We start from the raw sequence: 22,599 nt of genomic DNA on the forward strand, positions 1-22,599 counted from the left end.
AGTACTGAACATCATCTGTGTCCTCTCTTCCACCAGTTGGGGAGTAGATTGATGTTCTATGCTAAAAATATGTCATGCTCTAATTCAATCAAAACTCAACTATGGATCACTGATCTATGGCTCTACTAGGACCTCTGCCTTGAAGATGCTGGACCATGTTCATCATCAGGGACTTTGGCTCTGCACAGGGGCTTTCTACACTTCCTCGGTTCATGAACCTCCTCTACACCTTTACCAATTGCAACTGTCTTTATTGTATGCTTCGGAAATTTGATCCTTACCACAACTTTTCACCTGGGGTTGTGTTTTCCTGCCTTGGTGAGCCATGCTTTTCTAGAACAGATGATCTGCCATTGCTTCTTTTGGCCTTTGTATCCAGGCACAGTTGGATGAATTAGGTCTGTCCTTGGATAGCATTGCTGTATCCACTGGTCAGCCCATCCCACCATGGCTTATTAACCATCATTCCATTCCTAGTTGAAGGGATGGTTCAAAATCAGATTACTTTGTGGGATCTGCCATTGTTTTTTTTTTTGGTTTAGTGGTTGCATGCAGAATCCACTCTGCAGTTTGAGTGTTCACTCCTGAACTGTACACCATTTCTTTTGCCCTAGATCACCTACAAACTAAGCAGTACTTGGATTGCATTATTTATACTGACTCGCTTAGTTCTCTACTGGCCCTGGAATCGTTTCACCTTAGTTCATGCCGATATTCAAAACCGAATGGCCCATTTTTCTTTAACATCTACTTCTATCCAGTTTTTCTGGATACCAGGCCATGTTGGTGTTTGCAGGAACGAGCTCGTAGACATTGCAGCTAAATATGTCTGCTGTGCCTGTTCCATACTATGGTCCTGTATTCAAAGCTTGGCTCCCTGCCAGTTGGCAGTCGACTTGGAGTGAGCAACGTGAAAACAAGCTTTTCCAAGTAAAACTTTTTATTGGTCGTCTTGCTTCCATAAAGATCAGAAAGAGGAAGTTGTTCTAACTAGACTATACGTTTGTTGCAGTTTTTTAACTCATCATTTTCGTTTATCTGGGACTAATGCACCAATATGTTGATTGTGTAACACTCTGGTCACAATAAACCACATTTTGCTGTCTTGCAGTCATTAGGACTCTCAACTATAGCGGCATTTTAAACATGTTTTATCCCAACATTTATCTGTAACATTAGACAGTGTTATTGGCAGTGGTGACACTCTTCACCTTAGAATTGTTTTTTAAAGGCCATTAATCTTTTTAATGCCATTTAAAGTTTTTAATTTATACATTAGACCTTTTTTGATGTGATTCTCTTTAAAGAATCAAAGTACATCTAGTTCAATATGACATTAGAAAATGGCTGTAATGTCAAATAACTCAAAACCAGGACTAGAAAGGCCAACTTCAGGTGACTAAAGCTGATCTTTGAATTTAACCGTTAGTTGTTCTGGTGAGTTATGATAATAAACAATTATGTTAGAGAAAGTCCTTTACAACTTGTATTACTGTAAGTTTTTTTTACTGCTGTAGACTAGATGTGAAAATTGGATTTAATGCTATTTATGTTTTTAATTCAAAAATTAAACTTTGTTTTGTTGTACCATAATTTCCTTCTATGAAGTATAATAATTTTACTTTAACTTTTTACCAGATGTTTGGCTTAGGTAGCCTAGTTTCAAGAACTTGTTCAAGAGGAAATATGTGTAAAAGTTTCAAAGTTCAAGATAAGCCATGCCCAGTTGCAAAGAAGAAACTGTGGCACTAAATAACAATTTTAACTTGAATAGCATGCATATATCCAATAAAAAAGGTAGAGTTCATACTATATTTTATGATGAGAGGCAGGAGAGTAGAGCAGTTTTTACATTTTACAAAGGAAGGTCAAATAAAGCTCTGTCCATTCTTGAGATCAGAGCTTATAGTGATTGGCTATTTTCTCATGCCTCGTATGTTTTAGTGTGATAGACACTCAAATTGCATCTTAGTTTATTTTTATAAATGTGGTTATGACTTAAAATTCATAATTAAAACATTTAATGATTTGTTAAATTTATTATATGCTTTGCCTCAGTTAATAGGCTTTCATAATGATAGTGAATGCAATCACCATTTTGTCAGAGTCTAAATCATCTTTGCGAATGTTAACATCTTATCACTCGTGGGCACTTATTGATATGTGTTAGCATAAATAATCACAACATAGAAGGAAAATAAAAGATTAAAAATGAACTAAGTGAAAAGTAATGATGTGAAATTATGCACATGGCCTAATGAAGATATTGTAAAATTATACATTTACCTTTTATCTCTTCAAAGAATATTTTAATTTTTAATTTTAAACATTTCATTGCACTATACATTGATGATAAGTAGCTAGTTAGTGATGTCGAGAAAATGTCAAATAAGATATGAATATTTATCATAAAAAATGTTTATTCATTTAGGAAGTTCATGACATTATGCAATTGAAATGTAAAAACTGTAAGATAAAAATAGTATTTATCTGCTTAACTTGAAAATTATCTTGCAGGTAGTTAATTACTCAGAGATCAAGCACAAATGACTACATTTCAATAAAACTTTAGTAGAAGTAGAAGAAAATATCAAAATTGAATATTTTCTTTTTTGGAACTATACTATGAAGTTCTTAAATTTCAAACAATATGTCTACTGGTTTGTTTTTAGAGAGATATTTCATCAAAGTTATGTAATCTATGTGCTATCTGTATGTCATTTTAATAAAGTTAAGAGAACTAAAGATAGCTTTTATATTTGGGACAATAGCAAACAGGTTGATTGCAGTTTAAAACTAAAATACAGGCCATAGTAGGCCTACTGAGCTGTTGGTTTTACTTTTTTTAAATTATTACCAATAGTTAAATTAATTTGGTAACCAAATTACTTCCTATTATAGCCTTGCATGTTACCAACTTGCCATTAAACTAATTATGTTAGTTTATAATAGCAACTATTATTGTTGCTAGTGGAAGAGCTGTTGTTCTTTTTGTTGTGCCACAGTGGATTATAATCAATTGTTTACTCATGTAGTGCTGTGTAGATTTATGCATGCTTGTTTGGAGAATAAACTATTTTTATTCTATTTTTGAGGTTGCTGGTATGCTAAGTAAAAGTGGTTTTAGTGAAAATGGATAAAATGTTTGAAGAGAGCACCCTTTAAATGCTATGGTGTCTTTGGGAGAAAGCTGATGTACTTTTGTACTAAGTTAAATTCTAAGTACACTTCTTACTCATGTCATTCTTTTTCACAACAAAATTTAATTTGAGCTAATTAGTTGTATCTTCACAATACAGATCTCTGATTGGTTGGGATAATAGTTATCCTAGTACCCATATGTTTTGCAAAATTTAGGCCAGAGGCAAGTTTGTTTTTTAATTATGATTCAACAAAATGTGATTTCTTTATAGCAGTTAATTTACTTATCATTTTGGGAAGAAGGTGGCAGAAATGGGGTTAGTTAATAACATAAATGTGATACATGGATGGCTCTAATGTGTTAAAAAAACATTTTGAATCTCAAAATGTCAGGTTTCATAATACTGGATTCTTTAAAGTAGGTATCTGTGATTTGTTAGCAGTGAATTTCAACTCAGTCTGCTTGTTTTTAAAAAAGAAATATATTTCAACAAATCAAATGTATATGCATCCATTTGTTATGGTATTGGTTGCCACAGCTGTATTCAGTGCTTTAAATAATTCTCTATTTTTGTCAAAGCCCACACAGATTGGTTCAGGTACTTTAGAACACCATTGACAAGATGAATTATCCTTCTCCATTTTATTATTACAATACAATCTGTGGTAAGATCACAGTAAAAATTGTCACTATATACTCTTTATTGTTAAATTAATGATGATTCAGTCTAGAATAGAACTAAATAATAATTATTTTTTGATTGTTTTAATACCCTGACAGAAATCTAGAACATTACATGCAGTACTTAGATATTCTGATGCAATATAACTCAATTAACTCATTTACTACAGGCTTGATATGATATATGCAAGTTCATCCACACATTTGTACAAGTATTTGCACTATGACTTGTGATACAGCGTGTTTATCTTCACAAAATTGGGTAGACTTTTAGTAAAGATTACAAGTATTTTGTAGACAAAAAATAAGATTTCTAATGAAATATTTTTATTAGAGATTTTTTATAAGTAATTATTTTTAGTTAAAAGTAAGTTAATTTAAGAACTTGGCACTACTTTATGCAGATGTACATCTCAAGTTGCATATCACAGTAAACTTAGTGTACTGATATGGTTCAATGTCATGTTAATTAGTGCCTCTGCCATTTTGGGGGTAGAAATGCTAACTTCAAGAGGTAAGTTTCATCTTACTTACCCCCAAATGGTAGTACCTTATTTTTATCTTTTTCTTATTCTAATTTTAGCTTGGGAGAGACAGTCACCATCCCACAACTTTCTGCAGATGTGGGACATTATGGGCTTGAGCACCCACATTTCACTCTCCTAATTCCTAGTCTAACTGTATCTATTTTGTATGTGAGACTAGTGAATTGGAGGTTAAGACTGATAGACAATGTATCCCCACTGTAATGTGGGTCTACTTCCACAGTCACCTCCAAAACCTAGGATACATTTTATAATCTCATATTGTAGCTTGTACCCTAGCATATTTTTTTTAATTTTAATGTGTTTTGTTTTGGCTTAAAAATTATGGTTATAATATGTATATTATTTTTTATTATATTGACCTTTCAGTCATGTTACTCAAACATTACATAACTTGCGTGAATAACCAAAAAGTCATAAATAATTATACTGATACCATAGAATTCCACTATAATTTATTAAGCTTAGTAACTAAAATGCATTTAGGTTTAAAAAAAAACAACAAACTTTGAGCATACTAAAGACCTAACTTGCCTTCTTGAAATCTTGGATCAAAAGAATGTATAAGCCTTTTGTTGAAAACCAGAGGAGTACTAGTGGAATTTACCAATAGGTTAATCACTGGACTCACTAATCTATTACATTCAACTAATTGATTATTCTCTCATGATACTTGGATAGTTAGAATAATTAAAAATAGTGAATACATTACTAATTGTAATTTGTTAATTATTATTATGAGTTGAGACATTAGTCAGTTAAGCTGAACTACCTAGAATTAATTGAACATAATTATACTTCATAATGACAGTACTTCAGTTACTTAGATAGTTGTAATAATTAAACACATCAGTATTTAGAAAAGCTTATATTAAATAGTTGAGTATTTTTGTGGCATTAATATATGTAAGTATTTTATATGACACTGAATGATGTAACTCTTGCTTTTAGGAACTTGATTGAGTTAATTTAATTCTTGTTATACCTGCCATGCTGTTTCTGTGTCCCTTGCCTACAGTTCTATCTTTTTAAATACATTGTATGAACTGAATGTTGACTTTTGACAATACTGCAAAGAATCATTTCAATTGTACTCGCCATAACTAGGATCATATGTGTGCATTTGTCTATTCAAAATTAGCATCTTGAATCTATTGTGAATTCATTTAGATACTGTCAGAGGTATGACATACTGTAAAACTACCTACTGGCAAGTAGCCATACAACTATAATTTGTTGTATGTGACATAGTTCAGGAGAGTACTCCACATCTGACAGGTCTTCAGATTTCTAGAGTTATCATTATTATATTCTAATTCACTACATAAAATGTTAGGTTAGATCAAATATTCTTTTATTAAAAAATTTGAGTGTTTTTTTTTTTATCATTCACTTGCAGTACAGTTGTTGAAAGTACTCTAAAGATGTTCTGAAGTTTTCAGTGGTTTTTATAAATATTTTAGAATATGAAATGGTGTTAATTAATTTGGGTAATGATGAAAATTTGAAATATCAGTTTGTTTTTTTGTGTGCAAGTCTGGAAAATATGAAATTTTGCTTGGAAAGTGAGGGAAATTGTTTTGGAAAATTTTTGGCTATCTTATTACTACATGGAAGCTTGTCTGTAGGAAAAGTAAGAGACAAAGCTGTAAGAATGGCAGAAATGTAAAGGACAGATTTATAGAAAATGGATAAACTAGTACTTGTATCAGTTTTTACACTTTGCTAAGTAGATTGGAAGATTTAAGCCATATTTACAAAAACAAAAACTAATCACACTCCAGAAAAAGAGATTATTTCATTCAAACCTGATGTTTTTGCTCACATCTTCATTAAAGGTTATAGTGTCGCATACACAAGGAAACTGATAAATGTAAAGAGCACATACAAAAATTAAAAACTGAGTTAGAAAATGGAATTGTCACATTATTTTACTCGCATTAAAAGACATTAGAATGACTAGGCGACAGAAAATTGCAAGCAATTGAACACATTGACATACACACTAAAAAAGAAATTTATAATAATAATAATTACAAAGGTCAAGAATTACTTCTGTCTGTTTTACAAGTGTCAGATTGAATCAAGAGAGACTTTTTCAGTCTTATAAACCTAAGACAACAGTTTTTTAATTGTATGTGTTCCTTTCAATTATCAGTTTGCATTTGTATATGATACTGAATTCTTGAGAAAAGTGTAAGCTGAAATATTGAGCTTGAGTATTAGCAGATAATTTTACAATAACAACAAATTTACAGTATTTAGTAACTTACTCTATAGTGATGGGGGGAAAAATTGAATATTATTAGTGTTGAATAGTTGGAAGTTCTAAACAAATAATAATAAATCACACAAATGCAAAAATTAGCAGTTGTAGTGAAAAATATTAGTATGTATGTTTGCACAGTTTTGTTGACAATGCATAGTACCCACAAGATGATACTTGAAACTGAAAACTTAAACTTCATTTAAAATTGAACAAAGACATAACTGGATAAAACAGACTTCTACAGTGAGCTATTCTCTTTAGATTAAAGTGGGACTAAACCTGGAACTAGTCTCATAGCAAGACAGGCATCAAAAGATATAGGAAACTTTAAAACAATATAATAATCTTCCCTAGTTTCTTCCAATCAAACAAAAGTTATTTAGTTTTTCAGTTAAGGAGCTCTTTTCCAAACTTGTATGTTTGAAAAACATTATTTAATGTAAATGTCCAACTTTGATATTCATGAAATTTTATGCAAATTCCTTATCTTCAGGTGGTATTGTGAATTGAAACACAAATATTCTGCTTTTTAAAATTATTGGTGACAATTGATTAACTAATTTTCTCAATACAGATTTTTCAGGTTATCCATTACAATTTTAATGGTCTTTAGGAATTTTCATTTCTAAGAATGTTTATTTCAAAACATACTAGAACCATTTACATATTTAGCAAGCTATTTACACTGCTAAAACAATGGTACTTACTCAAAACTTGAGATAAAGACACATGATATTTACCTCAGAATATTACACAGTTTCTGTTAATTTTTAGTAAATTAATCACCAGCTTATTTACATTTATGATTTTATTAAGGAATTTTTGACATTTATAATAAGAGGCCATTGTATAACTGTTTGACATCAGCTAACTGTGTTGTTCTAATGTTGGTAACTGAATTATTCCTTTTATTTTGGTGAGCATTTTTAAATTACTAATTCTTACATTAACAAACTTAGAGAGTAATGAATAATTATATGTAATTCAGTTGTAACCTTGTGATATATTGTTGTCAAGGTAACTAATTAAACAATTTATGGAGAAACTGGAGTTTGTGAAACAGTATAACCTCCTTTCCCCCATAGCCATTTCAACCTTCATTTGCCCATTAGACATTGGTAACCTTTTTCAAAGCACACCAGTTTTTTATACTCGTATATTTTTTATAATATTGCAGTAACGTATTGATCATGTGACTACCATCCACCAATCTCATTGTGCCATCTGTAGATGTGTTTTACATTCTTCATGTGACTGGACATTCTTTTATTGTGTTTAATCAACAGTTAAGGTTAAGCTACTACTTGCTTGTTTTTGAGATGTTTCTGTTTCTCAGATTTTACTTTGTTCATAGGTTGATAACCTTCCCACCGTAATTAAATAGTGTTTATAACACTAGGCTTCAGTTTCAGGTTTCACAATGTCTGCTGAGGAAGCACAGATTTTAATTTGTGGGGAGTTCTTGTCTCCATGTTCAGTCAGGGATTGTTTCATTTTAAGATAGGTATTGTTCTTTTACCAGGAGATCTGTGGTGAGCTTTTCAGTGTGTATTTCTCACTCTCCATAGATATACCAAAGTTCATTGAGTTTTTGAAAGCTTGTGTGTATGGATCTAATTTCCATGCTTGGTAATTTATATAATTTATGTCTTCTTTGATCAGTGTTTTGTAAGTATATTTTTACCATTTGGCTACTTTAGTTTGCAATTTGTATTTAGAGTTTGTGAAACAGTGCCACCTCCTTTTCCCTGTAGACGTCTTAACTTTAATTTGCCCTCTAGGCATTGGTAATTTTTTTTTTTTTAAAGCACACCAGTCTTTTATACATAATACTTATGCAGGCTTCTGCTTGCCTCTTTGTTTGGTTCATCACTTATTTGCACCTGTTTCCTTCTTCAAGGGTCTTCTTAGATGGGCCATATTGTTTCTTCAGACCAAATTCACTGTCTAACTCTGCCTTTAGCTGCTTGACTCTGCTGTCATTTAGATGGGATCACTCAGGCTGGTATATGGATAATTTACAAGCTTTTATCATTCTTTCTCTGCACAATTTTACAGTATCTTCCATAGGCAGATGTTGTCTTCCTTCTGTGGTAATTCTCTGTACATTTGTTCACATGTGACTGGGGTCAGTCATCATATTCTTATTTTCTTTCATAGTGTTGCTTGTACATCATATTTCATGATTTTAGTTATATGTGAGTGTTGCCTAGTGTAAGTTAGAAGTTTATACTTTTACCATCTAGGTTACTTTAATTTACAATTTACATTTAGTTTGTTTCTTTTGTTAATTTGGTTAAGTGTTTAACATTTTTTCATTTTTTATTTATTTATGTGTTCCTTTTTCTGCATCTTTGCAACTAGTCACATCTAATTGCTCATATATTTTGAGTCAACTTTTGTTTTGTGGGTACCTGTTTATTCTCACGTTCTTTAAGGTAAGTTTGCTTTTCATATCCTTTGTTCTATAATTTCTTTGAGTTGACTTTTACATTTCATGTTTAAGGGTCGTATACCTTTATTAGTCCCTTTAGTGGTTTGGTACTTTAGATGTTATTTATCCTTTTATGTTTTAAGTCAATTTTCTTAGTTTTGCAGGTGGTTTACTTTTATGTACTCTACACATTCCTAAGTTTTTCTTAGTTCGTTATCTGTGTGATTTCTTTAGTTCATGTTTATTTTTGGCTACACTTCACAACAATCCTGTTGTTTTTGCAGGTTGTCTATGAAGGTTTCTGACTTACATTTTGCACCCCCTCTACTCACTTTTTAGATCTCCTCCTCAAGGTTGCATCTGGTCTGGTTACCATACTCAGTCTGTTTGTGTCCTGCTACATAATGTAGCTGCCTAATGTGTGGATTCTACTCAACCAAACGTTTAAGCTTTTTTGTCTCTTGATACATGGGAGTTTAAAGCACCTTTCTTGATCTGTCCCAGCTGTATACTTAACTGCAGTCACCTCACTTCACCATGGTTTCCTATTTCTCACTTCGATGGGTTATTATGCCCCATTGTTACATTCTTTTCTTCACTTCCTCTAGGTGAGGTTTGTCTTTTTATTCTGGGTGCTCACAGACTGCCTTTCTTCAGTTTTGTATGTATTTTGTTGAGTAGTATGCTGTTGCATATCATCTTTACTGTGAGTCTTTAGACTCACATTTCTTGGACCACTGGCTTCCACTTGCCTCTTTCTATAGCTCGTCACATCAAGGTGTATTCCTGTAAGTGGTGAGGGGACCTCCCAGAGAAGGTTCTGTAATGTCAGTTTACATCCTTTTGGATTTAAACATCCATCTACATGTTTGCTGTGCATGGCGACCTATGAAATCTTGTAGCTGAGCAGCTTTGGGATGGCCTCCAAGGTCAATTACATGGTCCACTTGGTTTATGTTCAACCAAGTACCACTGTTGAACATTCTCAACAGGTGTTGTGAATATTGTGTGTGATGCTGGTATTTGGATGTAGTGCTTACAAAACCCTGACGTTGCTGCAACGTCCTTGTATGGAAGTGCAGAAAATTTCCTCATAGGGTTCCATGGTGGGTGGGATCAGTGGCCTCTGAAATGTATTTTATTTGTTTATTATGAATACCCCATTCCTTCCAGTAGCTCCCTGGATCCACTTTATTTTGCTCTAGCTTCAGGCTTTTCCTCAGGTCCATCTTCTTTGGCCCCAAGACGTGGAACAGTTATTGTTTATGCCCTCCATCACTGCAGTCTATGTCCACCAACAGAGACTTGCCTATATGACTTAAAGTAGAATATTTGCAGGTCAACAGACTGTCCTTCCACTTAAAAAAAACCCCGAAAAAACATGGTTGGGAATAAGAGCCTTCTACCCTGTTTTCTTTGTTTGAAATTACAGGATGTGTGATGGATGAATGTATGGAGGGGTAGCACTGCTAGTTGATCAGCATGTGCCCACCCTGTCTTTGTCACTTGATACACCCTTGGAGGCTGTAGCCATCCATGTTTTCTTGGGACATAATCCCCCCTAGGATGGTGCTGATATTGATGGGAGGGGGTCATTCAGTAGAGTATATGCTCTGAGATCACAACCTTCCTCTTCAATACAGTTTCATATACTTATTTTCATGCACCTACTTAGTCTTTTACTGCTATTGATCTCTGTATGCTCCCCTTCACTCTTGTCTCACTTCTCTTGAGGGGTTGATAATGAACTATGATGCAGTGATCATTTCCCTTTCATTCTGAGGGAGACTAACCATGGTTGCTGCCACCTGACCCATGTGTCCGGCCCTCTTTCACTGCTCTCTCAGAACTTGATCATGCCATTATCTGTAAGCCATTGATAGAAGACTGTGTGGCAGCATTAATTGATTGTAATCTAGCAGCTGCTCAATCTGTTCTTATTACCTTGACACGTTTCCTACAGTATCCTCGTCCGTGGTGGAATCCTATCTGCCAAATGGCACAGAAGGCTCAAAAAAGAGCCTAGGATACCTTTCATAGGTACCCCACACTTACAAACTGCATTGCTTTTCAGTGGGCTTGTGCACATGCTCGGCAGGCAAGATGTCAAAATTAGAAGTAATCTTGGATTAAGTTTACAACCAGCACCTATTCTATCATCTGTTACAAAGTGCTATGGGACAGGATTTGGAAGGTCAGTGGGCAGTATACTTTGCTTGTTATGCCTTTCAGTCTTATTCTCCAATGGCCAGGAAGTTACTGATGACCAGAAATTGCCAATACTCTCTGCAAAAGTTTTCATTTGTATCTAGTAGTTCTGTTTCTTCTTCTACCTTCTTAGCCATTAAGACTGGTGGACCAGCAGTTCTTAGTCCATGTTAGTTTGATGCTTTCCAGTTCTTTCCCACAAGAACTTGGAGCTCTATAGAGCTGTGTCTTGAGCAGTGATTCTCAACCTGTGTGCCGTGAGATTGGCAGGTGTGCTGCTGTGTTTTTGAAACATATTCAACTTTCTTGGGATTTTACAAGCAAGTCGAACACATAAGCTAATAAAAGCTACTATATAGAGACACTCTGAAACCTTCCAAAACATTCAATGGTTTTCATTGAACTCAAGCACTGAGAAGTTCATACTTAAATTTCATTCTTGACTGCAACGGTTCGACTATTTGTTTAATTGTGGCACAACAAGAGCTTCGTACATCGTAAATGATGTATCAAACAAACTGCTTTTTGGAACACCTCATTCTGCAGTAAGCTACAGCTACTACACTGGAGGTAGGAATTTTATACCAATTACAGAACTTTATGCTTATCGTGCATGTATTAGCTTTATCGTTCATCCGTAGAAAAATATCTAAGTAAGTCTGGTGCTGCAAAGGAGAATGTGTTGAATCAAAAGCAAGGAATGAAATGAAAGTACAAAAACAAGTACATTGAATATGGTTTTATCGCTTTGCAATTGGGAACATTCTCAATTACCATTCTGCCTACTCTGCAATGTAGCTTTATCGAACGAGGCACTTGTTCCTAGCAAACTGAAGAGACACTTGGAAACAAAATATTCAACTGTGAGGGATAAACCAAAAGAATACTTTGAGAATCTCATGGCTCAACAACATGATCAATCAAGGAAGCTTGTGAACTACATGAAGCTGCTCAGTTGATTGCAAGTTATAAGGTTGCTCAATTGTTGGCAAAACTCAAGAAAGTACATACAGAGGCTGAATCAGTCATTGCTCCAGCGTTAGCAATCATCGTTGAAACTATGCTTGGAACGGATGCCACCACAAAGGTTAAGCAAGTTCCACTGTCCAATGACATAATTTCGTGCAGAATTGCAGACTTGTCATTGAATTTGAAGGATCAAATCTGCAAACACTTCAAAGAGCCTGAAGATGAATTGTCTCTGCTATGGTCTCTTCAAGTTGATGAATCTACTGGAGAGGATCAAGTTCTGGCTTTTGTTTGATTCATAAAAGATGGAAAAATCGTAAACGAATACTTATTTTGCAAAGATTTAAAAAGTACAGCGAAAGGCCAAGACATTTTTGAGTTGCTGAATGAAAACATTTTGCTCTTGAAATTACATTGGAATAACTGTGTCAGGGTTTTCACCAATGGCTGTCCTTCAATGCAAGGAAAAAAGAAGGGATTCGTCACTCTGGTGCACCAACAAAATCCAAACATTAGGATTGTTCACTGCATGATTCACAGAGAGGTGCTTGCCTCCAAATCTTTGCCAAAGGATTTGCAGTCTGTTATGAATCAAGTTATTCAAGTGGTGAATTTCATCAAGTTTCGGCCACTTCAATCTCGACTTTTCTCTCTTTTCTGTGAGGTGATTGATTCAGACTACAAAAAGCTACTGTATCACACTGAAGTTCCATGGCTTTTGAAAAGAAAGGTGTTAAAGCATCTTGTCCAACTAAAAACTGAAGTAATTTCTTTCTTGGAGATTGAGGAAGCAGGTTTTGAATTTTCTTTTCATGATGAAATCTGGTGGCTGAAGGTTCCGTTTCTTGTTTGACAAATTAAATTCTCTGAACTTAAGTCTCCAAGGACCATCTGAAAACATTATTACTGTAACGTCCAAACTGAAGGCCTTCGATGAAAAGGTGACACTGTGGAAGAATAAGATCTCAAAAGGAGTCCTTGATTGTTTTCCTTCTGTTAACAAATGTCCGTTAAAGAAGAAAACTGTCCCTCAAATTTTGAGCACCGTAGGCGACCTACAGTCTGGACTAAAACATTACTTCCCGTCCCTTGCTCTTGACGAATATAACTGGGTGACCTATCCATTCAGAATCAACGAGACAACAAATCTTACAACTGAGGAGGAAGAACAGCTCATTGATTTACAAAAAGACAAATTTTATCAGTCATTGTTTCCCGAAAAGAGCTTGGATTAGTTTTGGATCTGCATTAAAAAATCATATCCTATAGTCAGTTCAAAAGCAGTTAAAGTTATGCTTTCATTTGCATCTTCGTAGTTTTCCGAAATTGGATTTTCAGCATTGACTAAAATTAAAGCCTGAAAGAAAGGGAGGCTTTTTACAGTCAATGATGAAATGCAAGCTTGTTTGTCTACGTTAGAGCCTCGCTTCAACTTGATTTGCTCTCAGCAGCAGGCACAAGCGTCACATTGAAAACATATGTAAAAATAAAAAAGTTTTGATTTTTCTGCTATACCACAAAATTGTTAAAAGCCTTAGAACGACACTCATGGCCAAAGCAAGCGATAGTATTGTCAATGTGCAGATGACATTAATATTGCTTGCTTTGGCTGTAATTTTCATTCTAAGGCTTTTTAAGTTAACTCTTCTGTGTTAAGTGTATCTAAATGTGATGCACAATGACATTAATATTGCTTGCTCTGGCCATGATTTTTGTTCTAAGGCTTTTTAAGTTAACTCTTCTGTGTTACGTGTATCTAAACGTGATGCACAATGACATTATTATTGCTTGCTTTGGTCGTGATTTTTGTTGTAAGGCTTTTAGTGCTTGTTGTATAATGTGTACCTAAAAAAATCATTAAGGCTTTCCAGGTATGCCAGGAAAATTTTCAGATTGTCTTAGTGTGCTGCAAGTCAGAAAAGGTTCAGAACCACTGGTCTTGAGAGTCACACTTTTCAGTGCAAATAATAATGTAATAACTGCACAACTTCCTCCTACTCTTGTAAATAAACTCATTTTGATGACTTCCACATCTCGTGTCAGTGGTCGAGCATGAGGTTTATTGAGCAGCAACTTTAGACTGCCCTCAATCATTTAATAAAGTGGGCCATGGCAATCAGTTTTGCCTTTTCTTTCTCTTAAACAACTTGCATGAATTTTTACTGCCAATGGGCAGTAAATAATAATAATAATAATAATAATAATAATCTCAGCTTAGTGAGATTGTTTTTCCAGTTGTCCTTAAGGTAAAGTTCTTGGAGCTTATCTTTGACTATAAGCTGATTTTTATTCCACACATTAAGCAGCTATGTGAGGGCACTGAACATCCTCTGTGTCTTCTTTTACATCTCTGGGGTAGTTAATCAATGTTCGTAGTAAAGATCAGTTGTGCCCTTATTTGATCCAAACTGGACTTTGGTTCTGTCAGGATCTCGGCCTTAGAGATGTTGGACCCTGTTCATCACTCCAGTCATACTCATGATTAAAAGCACTGTCTTTTATTTTGTAAACATTTTGTGAATCATCCTTCCATTCCCATTTACATGGATGATTCAAAATCAGGTGACTGTGTGAGCTCTGCCATGGTTTGATGGGGTTTGATGATTACACACACAGGATCCCTTTACAGTTTCTGTGCTCACTGCCAAATTGTGCACCATGGATCATGTAGTAGCTATGCAGTACATGAATTGTACTATTTATACCAACTCGCTTAGCTGGCCCTGGAATTGCTTCACATTAGTTCTCACCAATATTCAAAACTGACCAGACCATTTTTCTCCAGTTTTTTTCTGCATATCAAGCCATGTTGGTATTTACAGGAATGAGCTTGCTGACATCACAGCTAAGTCTATCGCTTTGGTACTTTCACTGCTGTGCTTAATACCACATTTAGACTATGGTTCTGTATTCTAGACTTGGATCAACACCAGTTGGCAGTTGACTTGGAGTTAGTAATGTTGACAACAAGCTTTTCCAGCTCAAACCCCTTACTACTCTTTGGCTGTCTTGTTTCTGTAAGAATTAGAAGGAGAAAGTTGTCCTGGCAAGGCTACACATTGGTCACAATTTTTAAACTCATTGTTTTCTTTTGCTGTCTTGCCGTTACCTTTATTGCCTAGAAAGTGGGAACCACATACCAATTTGTCTCTCGTAATACTCTGAGTTTTGTGTATTGGGCCAAGAACCTAGAAATTACTATTTTGGTGAATAATTTTCCCAAGTTCTGTTTCTTGTAGCTGATCTCTTATTGTGTCCCAACCACAGAGTAATCACTTGATCCTCATGTCTTTTTGTGAGTGTGTTCTCTCATTAGGGAACACTGCATATTTGTATTAATTTTCATTCACTGTCAATGGGGTATTCACTCTAATCCCAATCTCAAACAATACCACTGTTTCTTCCTTTTAAGTCTCTAGCTCTTTCTCCTTCAGTTGAGTAGATAGATACATTCAATCAAGATGGGAATGGTTTTCACTTATATACCTACCCTTTGATTTGACTCATCTTTTGGGTCTTTTCACTTTTCCTGACCAAACCTTGTTGTGCTTTGCTGACTCTTCTATATTGACCACTCAAATGTGGTTCCCTCTGCTCTCTGGACCTCACTGGAGCAATACACCTTATTTTTACTCTGTCTTGTAAGCTTCTCATTCTTCCCTGAAATTTTTTCTTCCAGACGTCTGTATACTCCTTTCAGAGTGACTTTTGTTTGGTCATATACCAATCTTGAGAGCTTACTCCTGTATGCCCAGTTTCTGTTCAGACTCCCCTTTTGGTTTTTTTTCCTTATGCATTGGATTGGCCAGGTTTGACATAGTTCTCTCTGGCCCTTTATTTAGCAACAGCCCTTGCTTCCCCCCCTTTTTTTTCTCTTCTGTTCACTGTGAGTGGTCATTTTTAATCCCAGCATCACTATACTCTCTCCTTCTGTGTGTCTTTTGTCCAGTACCATGCCTCAGCTAAGAGACTAGCCCTTTGTTTTGAATCTTGCATTGCCTGTATTTTTTTACCCATTCTCTTCATTTGTGTACTAGAGACATAAGTCTTGCTTCAGTTTTTATTTGTCCCTTGGCTTCTGTACCTCCTGTATTTCTGTTCTTCACCTTTCCTAGCTTTTAATTTGGTTGTTTGTGTAAGGTTTGTTTGTTTCAACTGTTGCTCTTTGTAGAGCTGCCCTTTTTAACTCACTTCTTTCTCCCACTTCCATGAAGTTTCTCTCCCCAGGGCTGTTCTATTTCTTTCCTCTGGACCATCCAGCACATTTCCTTTGATGCCAGATTTGTACACACTGCAGTTTGTTTCTTGTAAGATGGATATTTCTTTTATAACCTCAGTCCCTCTCTTTTGGCATGCAGTGTTCATCATTTCATTTTGTACAACATCCTTTCTCATTTGTTTTACTTTATCCATATCTACATTTCTTTTCTTGACTTCACCTGCCCAGGTAGGTTCTTTCATCTTTTCTCCACTTCCTTTCCCTTTAACATGTTGTCTCCTTCACCCAATTCATCTCTTACTCTGGTGCTTGGAATGTACTGTCTCCATTCATTGTTGTCTTACCTATTTGATTGTTCCAAAGCATTCTTAGTTCCTCTGATCATTCCCTTATTATACCCATGAGTTGGGTTCATCAACTCCTATACCTGACACCTGACATATTTGGATGTGTCCCTGGTTGATTGCCATCTACATAATTTCTCATCTAACACTGTTTGTAGTGGCTTGACTCTGCTGTCATTTGGATGAGATCATTCAGGCAAGTATGTAAACATTTCCCTGAGTATTTATCACTTTTTCCCTGCACAACTTCAGTGTCTTCCTTGGGCAGATATTGTTTTTCTCCTGTAACAGTTCTATATACATCTGTTCACCTGTGACTGGGGTCAATCATCATATTCTTATTTTCTTCATTTCAATCATTGCTCATACATTGTATTTCAGGGGATCCTATGAGATAGGTGTTACTTAGTCAGATATGTTGAATTTTATATATTAGTATTGTTTCTGTATACTTCTCCAATGCTACGTGTGTGTCTGTTATATATCCTGAGGACTGTCACTCATGGAATTCATGAGTAAAGCCAGTAGGTATTTCTGTCTATTTGTACTGACCCATTTTGGGTCTTCCTTCTTTTCAAAATAGGAAGATGCAGACATCCCTTGCAATGTCTTCAATGGGTCATTCCTCTAGACATCCAACACATCACCTTCCTCTTTCTTCTAATGGAGCACTGGGATTCTTGCCACTTCTGATTCTCTGTTACTGGGGTGGTGGACCAAGGCTTCTTCATGAGTGTGTCTTGTACTACAACACAGTCACATTGCCAATATGTACTGACTCGATGCATATTATACACACAATATGGCATGACATCTGTTATGTGATGTATTTTCACTGGATGTTTTCTGACCAGATGGACCACACTTTAAAATAATCCAGTGTATACCAAGGGGTTTTGCCTGGGTGGACTACAGTTGTTGATTTTACAAACATATGCAGGGATCTTCTCCTGGATGCCCTTGTCTTTGGATTGCACTTGACATAATACATCATATCTCAAGTCATTTCCCCTGGATAGTTTCTGCCCAGACAGATTGTACTAGAGCTATTCATATATGACCCTCTAGTCCTAGCTGCAAGTTCTTTTCTTTTCTGCCCCACTGTCTTATCATCTTTGCCAGTGAAGAGCAGATCTGTTACAGAAGTAGTGCTATACCCCAAATATGTGCCTCATATTTCAGTTGTGGCATGTCTGCTTCTTTTATATTAGTTGCTTGCTTCTTGATTATGTTTTTTTTTTTTTTTCCTTCAGTAACCTTCATTTACTCACCTCCTATTTTTCCTCCTTACCAATTGAGTGTTATTTTCAGGCTTGTATACCTCAATTTTCAAAAATAAGAATTGTGCCACAAGGGTAGAAGAAGCTATCTATGCTAGTACAGAGGGTGCAGTGGGATTGTTGGAATGTTTCCATATGACTAACACATACCTGCTGCAATGATTCAAACAATATAGGGGTATAAAAGACTAGCAATCTTTTAAAATCTTTACTAATGCCAAGATGGCATGTGCAGGTCAAGGTAGTTATGGATGAGGAGGTAATTGTCTATTGGTAATACATTTTCACTGTTAGAAACTGCTTTTTTCGTTATTTATTAAATTTCCTTTTCTGATAAATAGACTTTGGGAGGTAGTCAGGTTTCAGGAAATAAGAAAAGACGAAAGAGAAGAGCCAAATCGTCAAACTGCATTGAAAATGATCATATGAAAGGACCTAATTTTAAAGTTGTTGATAAAACAAGTGAGAGTTTAACTCAGGCTTCTAACTCTTTAGAACTTATGTGTTCTGGAGTACAAAATGAGAAATCTATGGATAACAAGTTACTTCCTGCTAAAGAATCAACGAATAATCCAAATCTCTTGGAAAGTCAGTGTGCTTTGAAACATAAAAAAAGAAAAAGTAAGAAGAAGAAATCTTCGATAAGCATTTTTACTGAAAAAGAAGTGACTATATTCTCAGCAGATGATAATATTCAGCTGAATGAGAAAAATGGAGTTAGTATAAATTGTGACTCTAGTGGAAAAGCATCAAAAGAAAAAATCATTGTCAGTGGATTAGAGGCAATTAACACAATAGTGAGTAATATTAATGTTACTGATTGTCTACTTTAATATTTTGGGTTAAATTATGTACATTTTCCTTGTACTCTCGGTTTCTTGCCTGTATACTAACTCTTAATTTAAATAGAGGAGACAGATGTATATAGATCACTGCATATATGGTCTTGTTTATCCAATATGATTAATCTCCCTGTTTTAATACAAAAAAGAAGGAAAAAAAGAACCAGTCTTGCTATCAAGAGGTAAAATAAAATATTTATCAAAGAAAAATAAATAAAAAGAACAGTCGTTCAGATGAAAAGTATTATATAAAATTGGGCATTGATATTCTGAGTAATGTATCTCCTGAAACAGATCACAATGACTTTGAGAGATATGTAAATTTTTCCTTGAAACTGAAAGTAGATATTTAATTATGTGATCACTGAACTTGGAGTCATTTATAATCAAAGTTTTATATTTGTTAAAGATTTTAACAGCATCACTTTTTCTGATTGAATAATGAGATTTTTCAATCATTCATTCATGTAAAATGTAAGTAACAAAAGAAAGGAGGAGGGTAATAAGTTAGAATTGAAGTTTCAATAAATAAAATTTACTGATTTTAATGAACTTTATAAATGGAGTTAGTATATTGTTAATGTAATTTCATCTTTCTCAAAAGAAATATTTGATTTCAAAGAAGCTTGAGTTGGTTCATTTAATGTTGAAATTATATCAAAAAGTAAAGGCAGTTTTCTTTTTTTAATAATGCGCAGAATACAAAGGTTTGTGACCATCAGACACTTGTGAAAACAGAAAGTTTATTGAAATCAGCAGAGTTGGATGATTCTTTAATTGAAAGTGTCTGTTCTTCTGTAATGTCTACACACAAAACATTGAAGGAAAAAACTTTGGTGCCATGTACTGATGCAGGAAAAGAACAGAAGGTTGACTCTTATGCTGCTAATGAAGAAGGACAGAAAACTAAAGCTCAGCTTAAAGCAGAGAGAAAAGCAGCATTTGTAAGTAGTAAATATTTACTATTTAATATTTAAAGTAGTAAATATATACCTTTTTCTGAAAAGGCTTGCTATTGCATTCTGTGTGAATGTTTCTTTGCAATAGTAATATAAAATACAAATTAAAGTTTGGCACAGATTACCCATTGTACTTTAAACTAACTAAACCAAATGTGTTTCCAACCCAAGTATCAGTTATTGGTTTTAGAATTTAAAAGAAAATGTGACAACAGTGTAAATATAGGTTCCTGGCCAATCTAATAAAGGCAAGGTTGAAACATGTTTGGCATAAATATTTGAGCATCTTAGCTGATAGCATATCAAAATTGTATAGGAAACAAACATAAAATGGTAAATTTATTCAGTCTAGTGTATTTTCATTATTATTCCATCATTTCCAGTGCTAATGGAGGTTGCATAAGCCTATAGATCTGAAGAGAGGAAATGTGTATTTCATGCAATAGTTATCTCTGTATTGAAAGAATAATGCTTGTGATCTATTTAATGCAAGTTCTTTTACTTATTTATTATCTGAACAGGGTCCAAGTTCCTAAATATTCTTAACAGTGGGTGTGCAGTTCCAGATTTTCTACCTGTACCAAACCAGTAAAGACAAATATTGAGCCAATTCTTATTAATGGACTAATATGTATCTCATATACATATTTGTGGAAGTTTTTGCCATTTTGAGATGCAAAAATTTAAATTATCTGGTGCTTTTATGACCTATGGTACTTAGCTGTAAGATTTCACAATCTAACACAAATTTTTGATTTAAAAGTTTATTAGTAATTTAGGATCTCATGAGAAGTTATACAAAAAAAATCATTTTTTTTAAACATTTGTTCATGTATTTTTTTGAGCATTTGTTTTGAATAGTCTATGTAGAAAGTGATTTTCATGTTAAGATTAAGAAATACTTTCCATCATCTCAAAAATCTCATTTCAAATATTTTTTTCAGTAACACTTTATATCTTATGTTATTTTCTCTACCCTATTTCTGTATGGGATCAGTCAGTTTGGTTGATCTTCTAACCACTAAAAGAAAATCAAAATAAATCTAAATTGCCCTTATTTTCTTTCTAGTATAACCTCAAATTGCAACATGAAACTACATTTTTTGTATCCTAAGTATCTTTAAGCTGGTAACAGTATACATCTATTTGTAATTACATTTTATTATTTTATTGCCTATTTGAACTATTTCTGACTACCGTCTGTGTTATAAGTTGTAACTCACTTAGGGAATGTGCAGTTCACCTTATACTATTAAATTGCTTTACCTGTGAGCTGCTCATGCACATGTCTCTGAAATATTTTCGTTGTATTGTTAGTTATTTGACCTAACCTAATCTTAACTAACCTAGAATGATCCCTGTTTTTACACTTTAGTTACTTTTATAACAATATATAAAGAATAAACATGAAAAAGAGGAAATTAAAGTACTTACTCAATCTTTTTTTTTTGCTGTCGATATCATTTAACCTTACTTTCTTATGCTAATGATAGTAATGCACTAAATAATTTTTACTTAAAGAATACACCAAATAACCTAGACTAATACCATTCAAAAAGCAGACAATTTTCCCTAACTCACAAAATATTTCTAAATATTCTAACTGTGAAACAAAAACCTTTACAAGTTCATCCAAGCTAGCCATCAGCTTTCCTACAGGAATGTAGCTTATAGTTTAAGTAAAATTAACAATCATCTCTTCAAAACACAATGTTATATAATACATCATCTGATGGAGAAAAACCTTAACTTTCCATTGCTTAGAGTTAATATATAGTTAAATCTAAGAGAGAACTACATTAACAAATTCTGAAAGAAAGAATGTAACAGGGAGGCATGGCAAGAGGGGCCTGGTTTTCTATTTGGCATCTCTGTAACCAAACAGAATTGATTGCTTTAAAAGTTATGGTTTGTTGGAGCAATGGTGATTTTATAGTGAGTAATTTACATTCAATTTGTAATTTTTGGAAGGGTGGTAGATAAAATAGAGAAAAGAAAATGCCCAGAGAAAATTTGTGTTTCACATTAGAGGAAATTCAGGATTATGTTTTTAATATTGTCTTATAGAACTAATAACATAAAACTTGTTTTATTAAAATATGGATTATTAGCTAAGACTTTGTTATATAATTTCTATAACACAAAAAATAGTTTAATAAAATTTTGAATGTGAGACACCAAAAAAACCTTGTCATGTGTAGTAAAGGATGTGGTGATAAAGTTAAGTTTACATTATTCTCACAGTTCTGGAAAATATGCTTCATAATTTCAAGATTTTGGATACAACGGTTTCAACATCTTAAGGTCATGTTACATCTGAAATACAAAAATAGGTTGAAATATTTTATACATTATGAATGAAGCAATGCTTCTCATTACGGCTTGCAAGATACTGTGTTTCTGTATAAACATTAATGTAAGAATTAAGTACTGAAAATGAACTTCAGGAATGGAGATTTTTTGTTGAATCATTTAAAGTTAGTCTGAAAGCTGTACCTTTGCACAATGGGAACACTTTACTATTGATTACCAACTATTGATTTTTGTTGGTCATGCTTCGAACATGAAAGAAACTTGTGAAAGCATGCAGATTATACATTCTTATATACAATTTTTAATAAATAAATAAAATTAATGTTGTGATGTATAAGATTATTTTGAATAAATCTATCCTACCTCAAAAACTAGAGGGGATTAGTAATTTTCA

General features: G+C 34.0%; 1 protein-coding gene across 13 annotated transcripts in view; it reads left to right on the top strand.

Moving 5' to 3' along the window:
* Nucleotides 1–22,599, top strand: part of eIF2Bdelta (eukaryotic translation initiation factor 2B subunit delta) — a 110,935-nt gene that overhangs the window by 16,299 nt on the left and 72,037 nt on the right. For 8 of the 13 annotated variants that reach the window (XM_076505927.1, XM_076505928.1, XM_076505922.1 and 5 more), the window contains 2 exons: nt 18,433–18,888; nt 19,632–19,877. In XM_076505927.1, the coding sequence (XP_076362042.1) occupies nt 18,517–18,888; nt 19,632–19,877 (618 nt within the window). In that variant the 5' untranslated portion in view covers nt 18,433–18,516. The remainder of the gene's footprint in view (nt 1–18,432; nt 18,889–19,631; nt 19,878–22,599) is intronic. The other 5 variants (XM_076505933.1, XM_076505930.1, XM_076505932.1 and 2 more) reach the window with 1 other exon arrangement.

Source organism: Tachypleus tridentatus, chromosome 6, assembly GCF_004210375.1.
Source record: "Tachypleus tridentatus isolate NWPU-2018 chromosome 6, ASM421037v1, whole genome shotgun sequence".
NCBI lineage: Eukaryota > Metazoa > Arthropoda > Merostomata > Xiphosura > Limulidae > Tachypleus > Tachypleus tridentatus.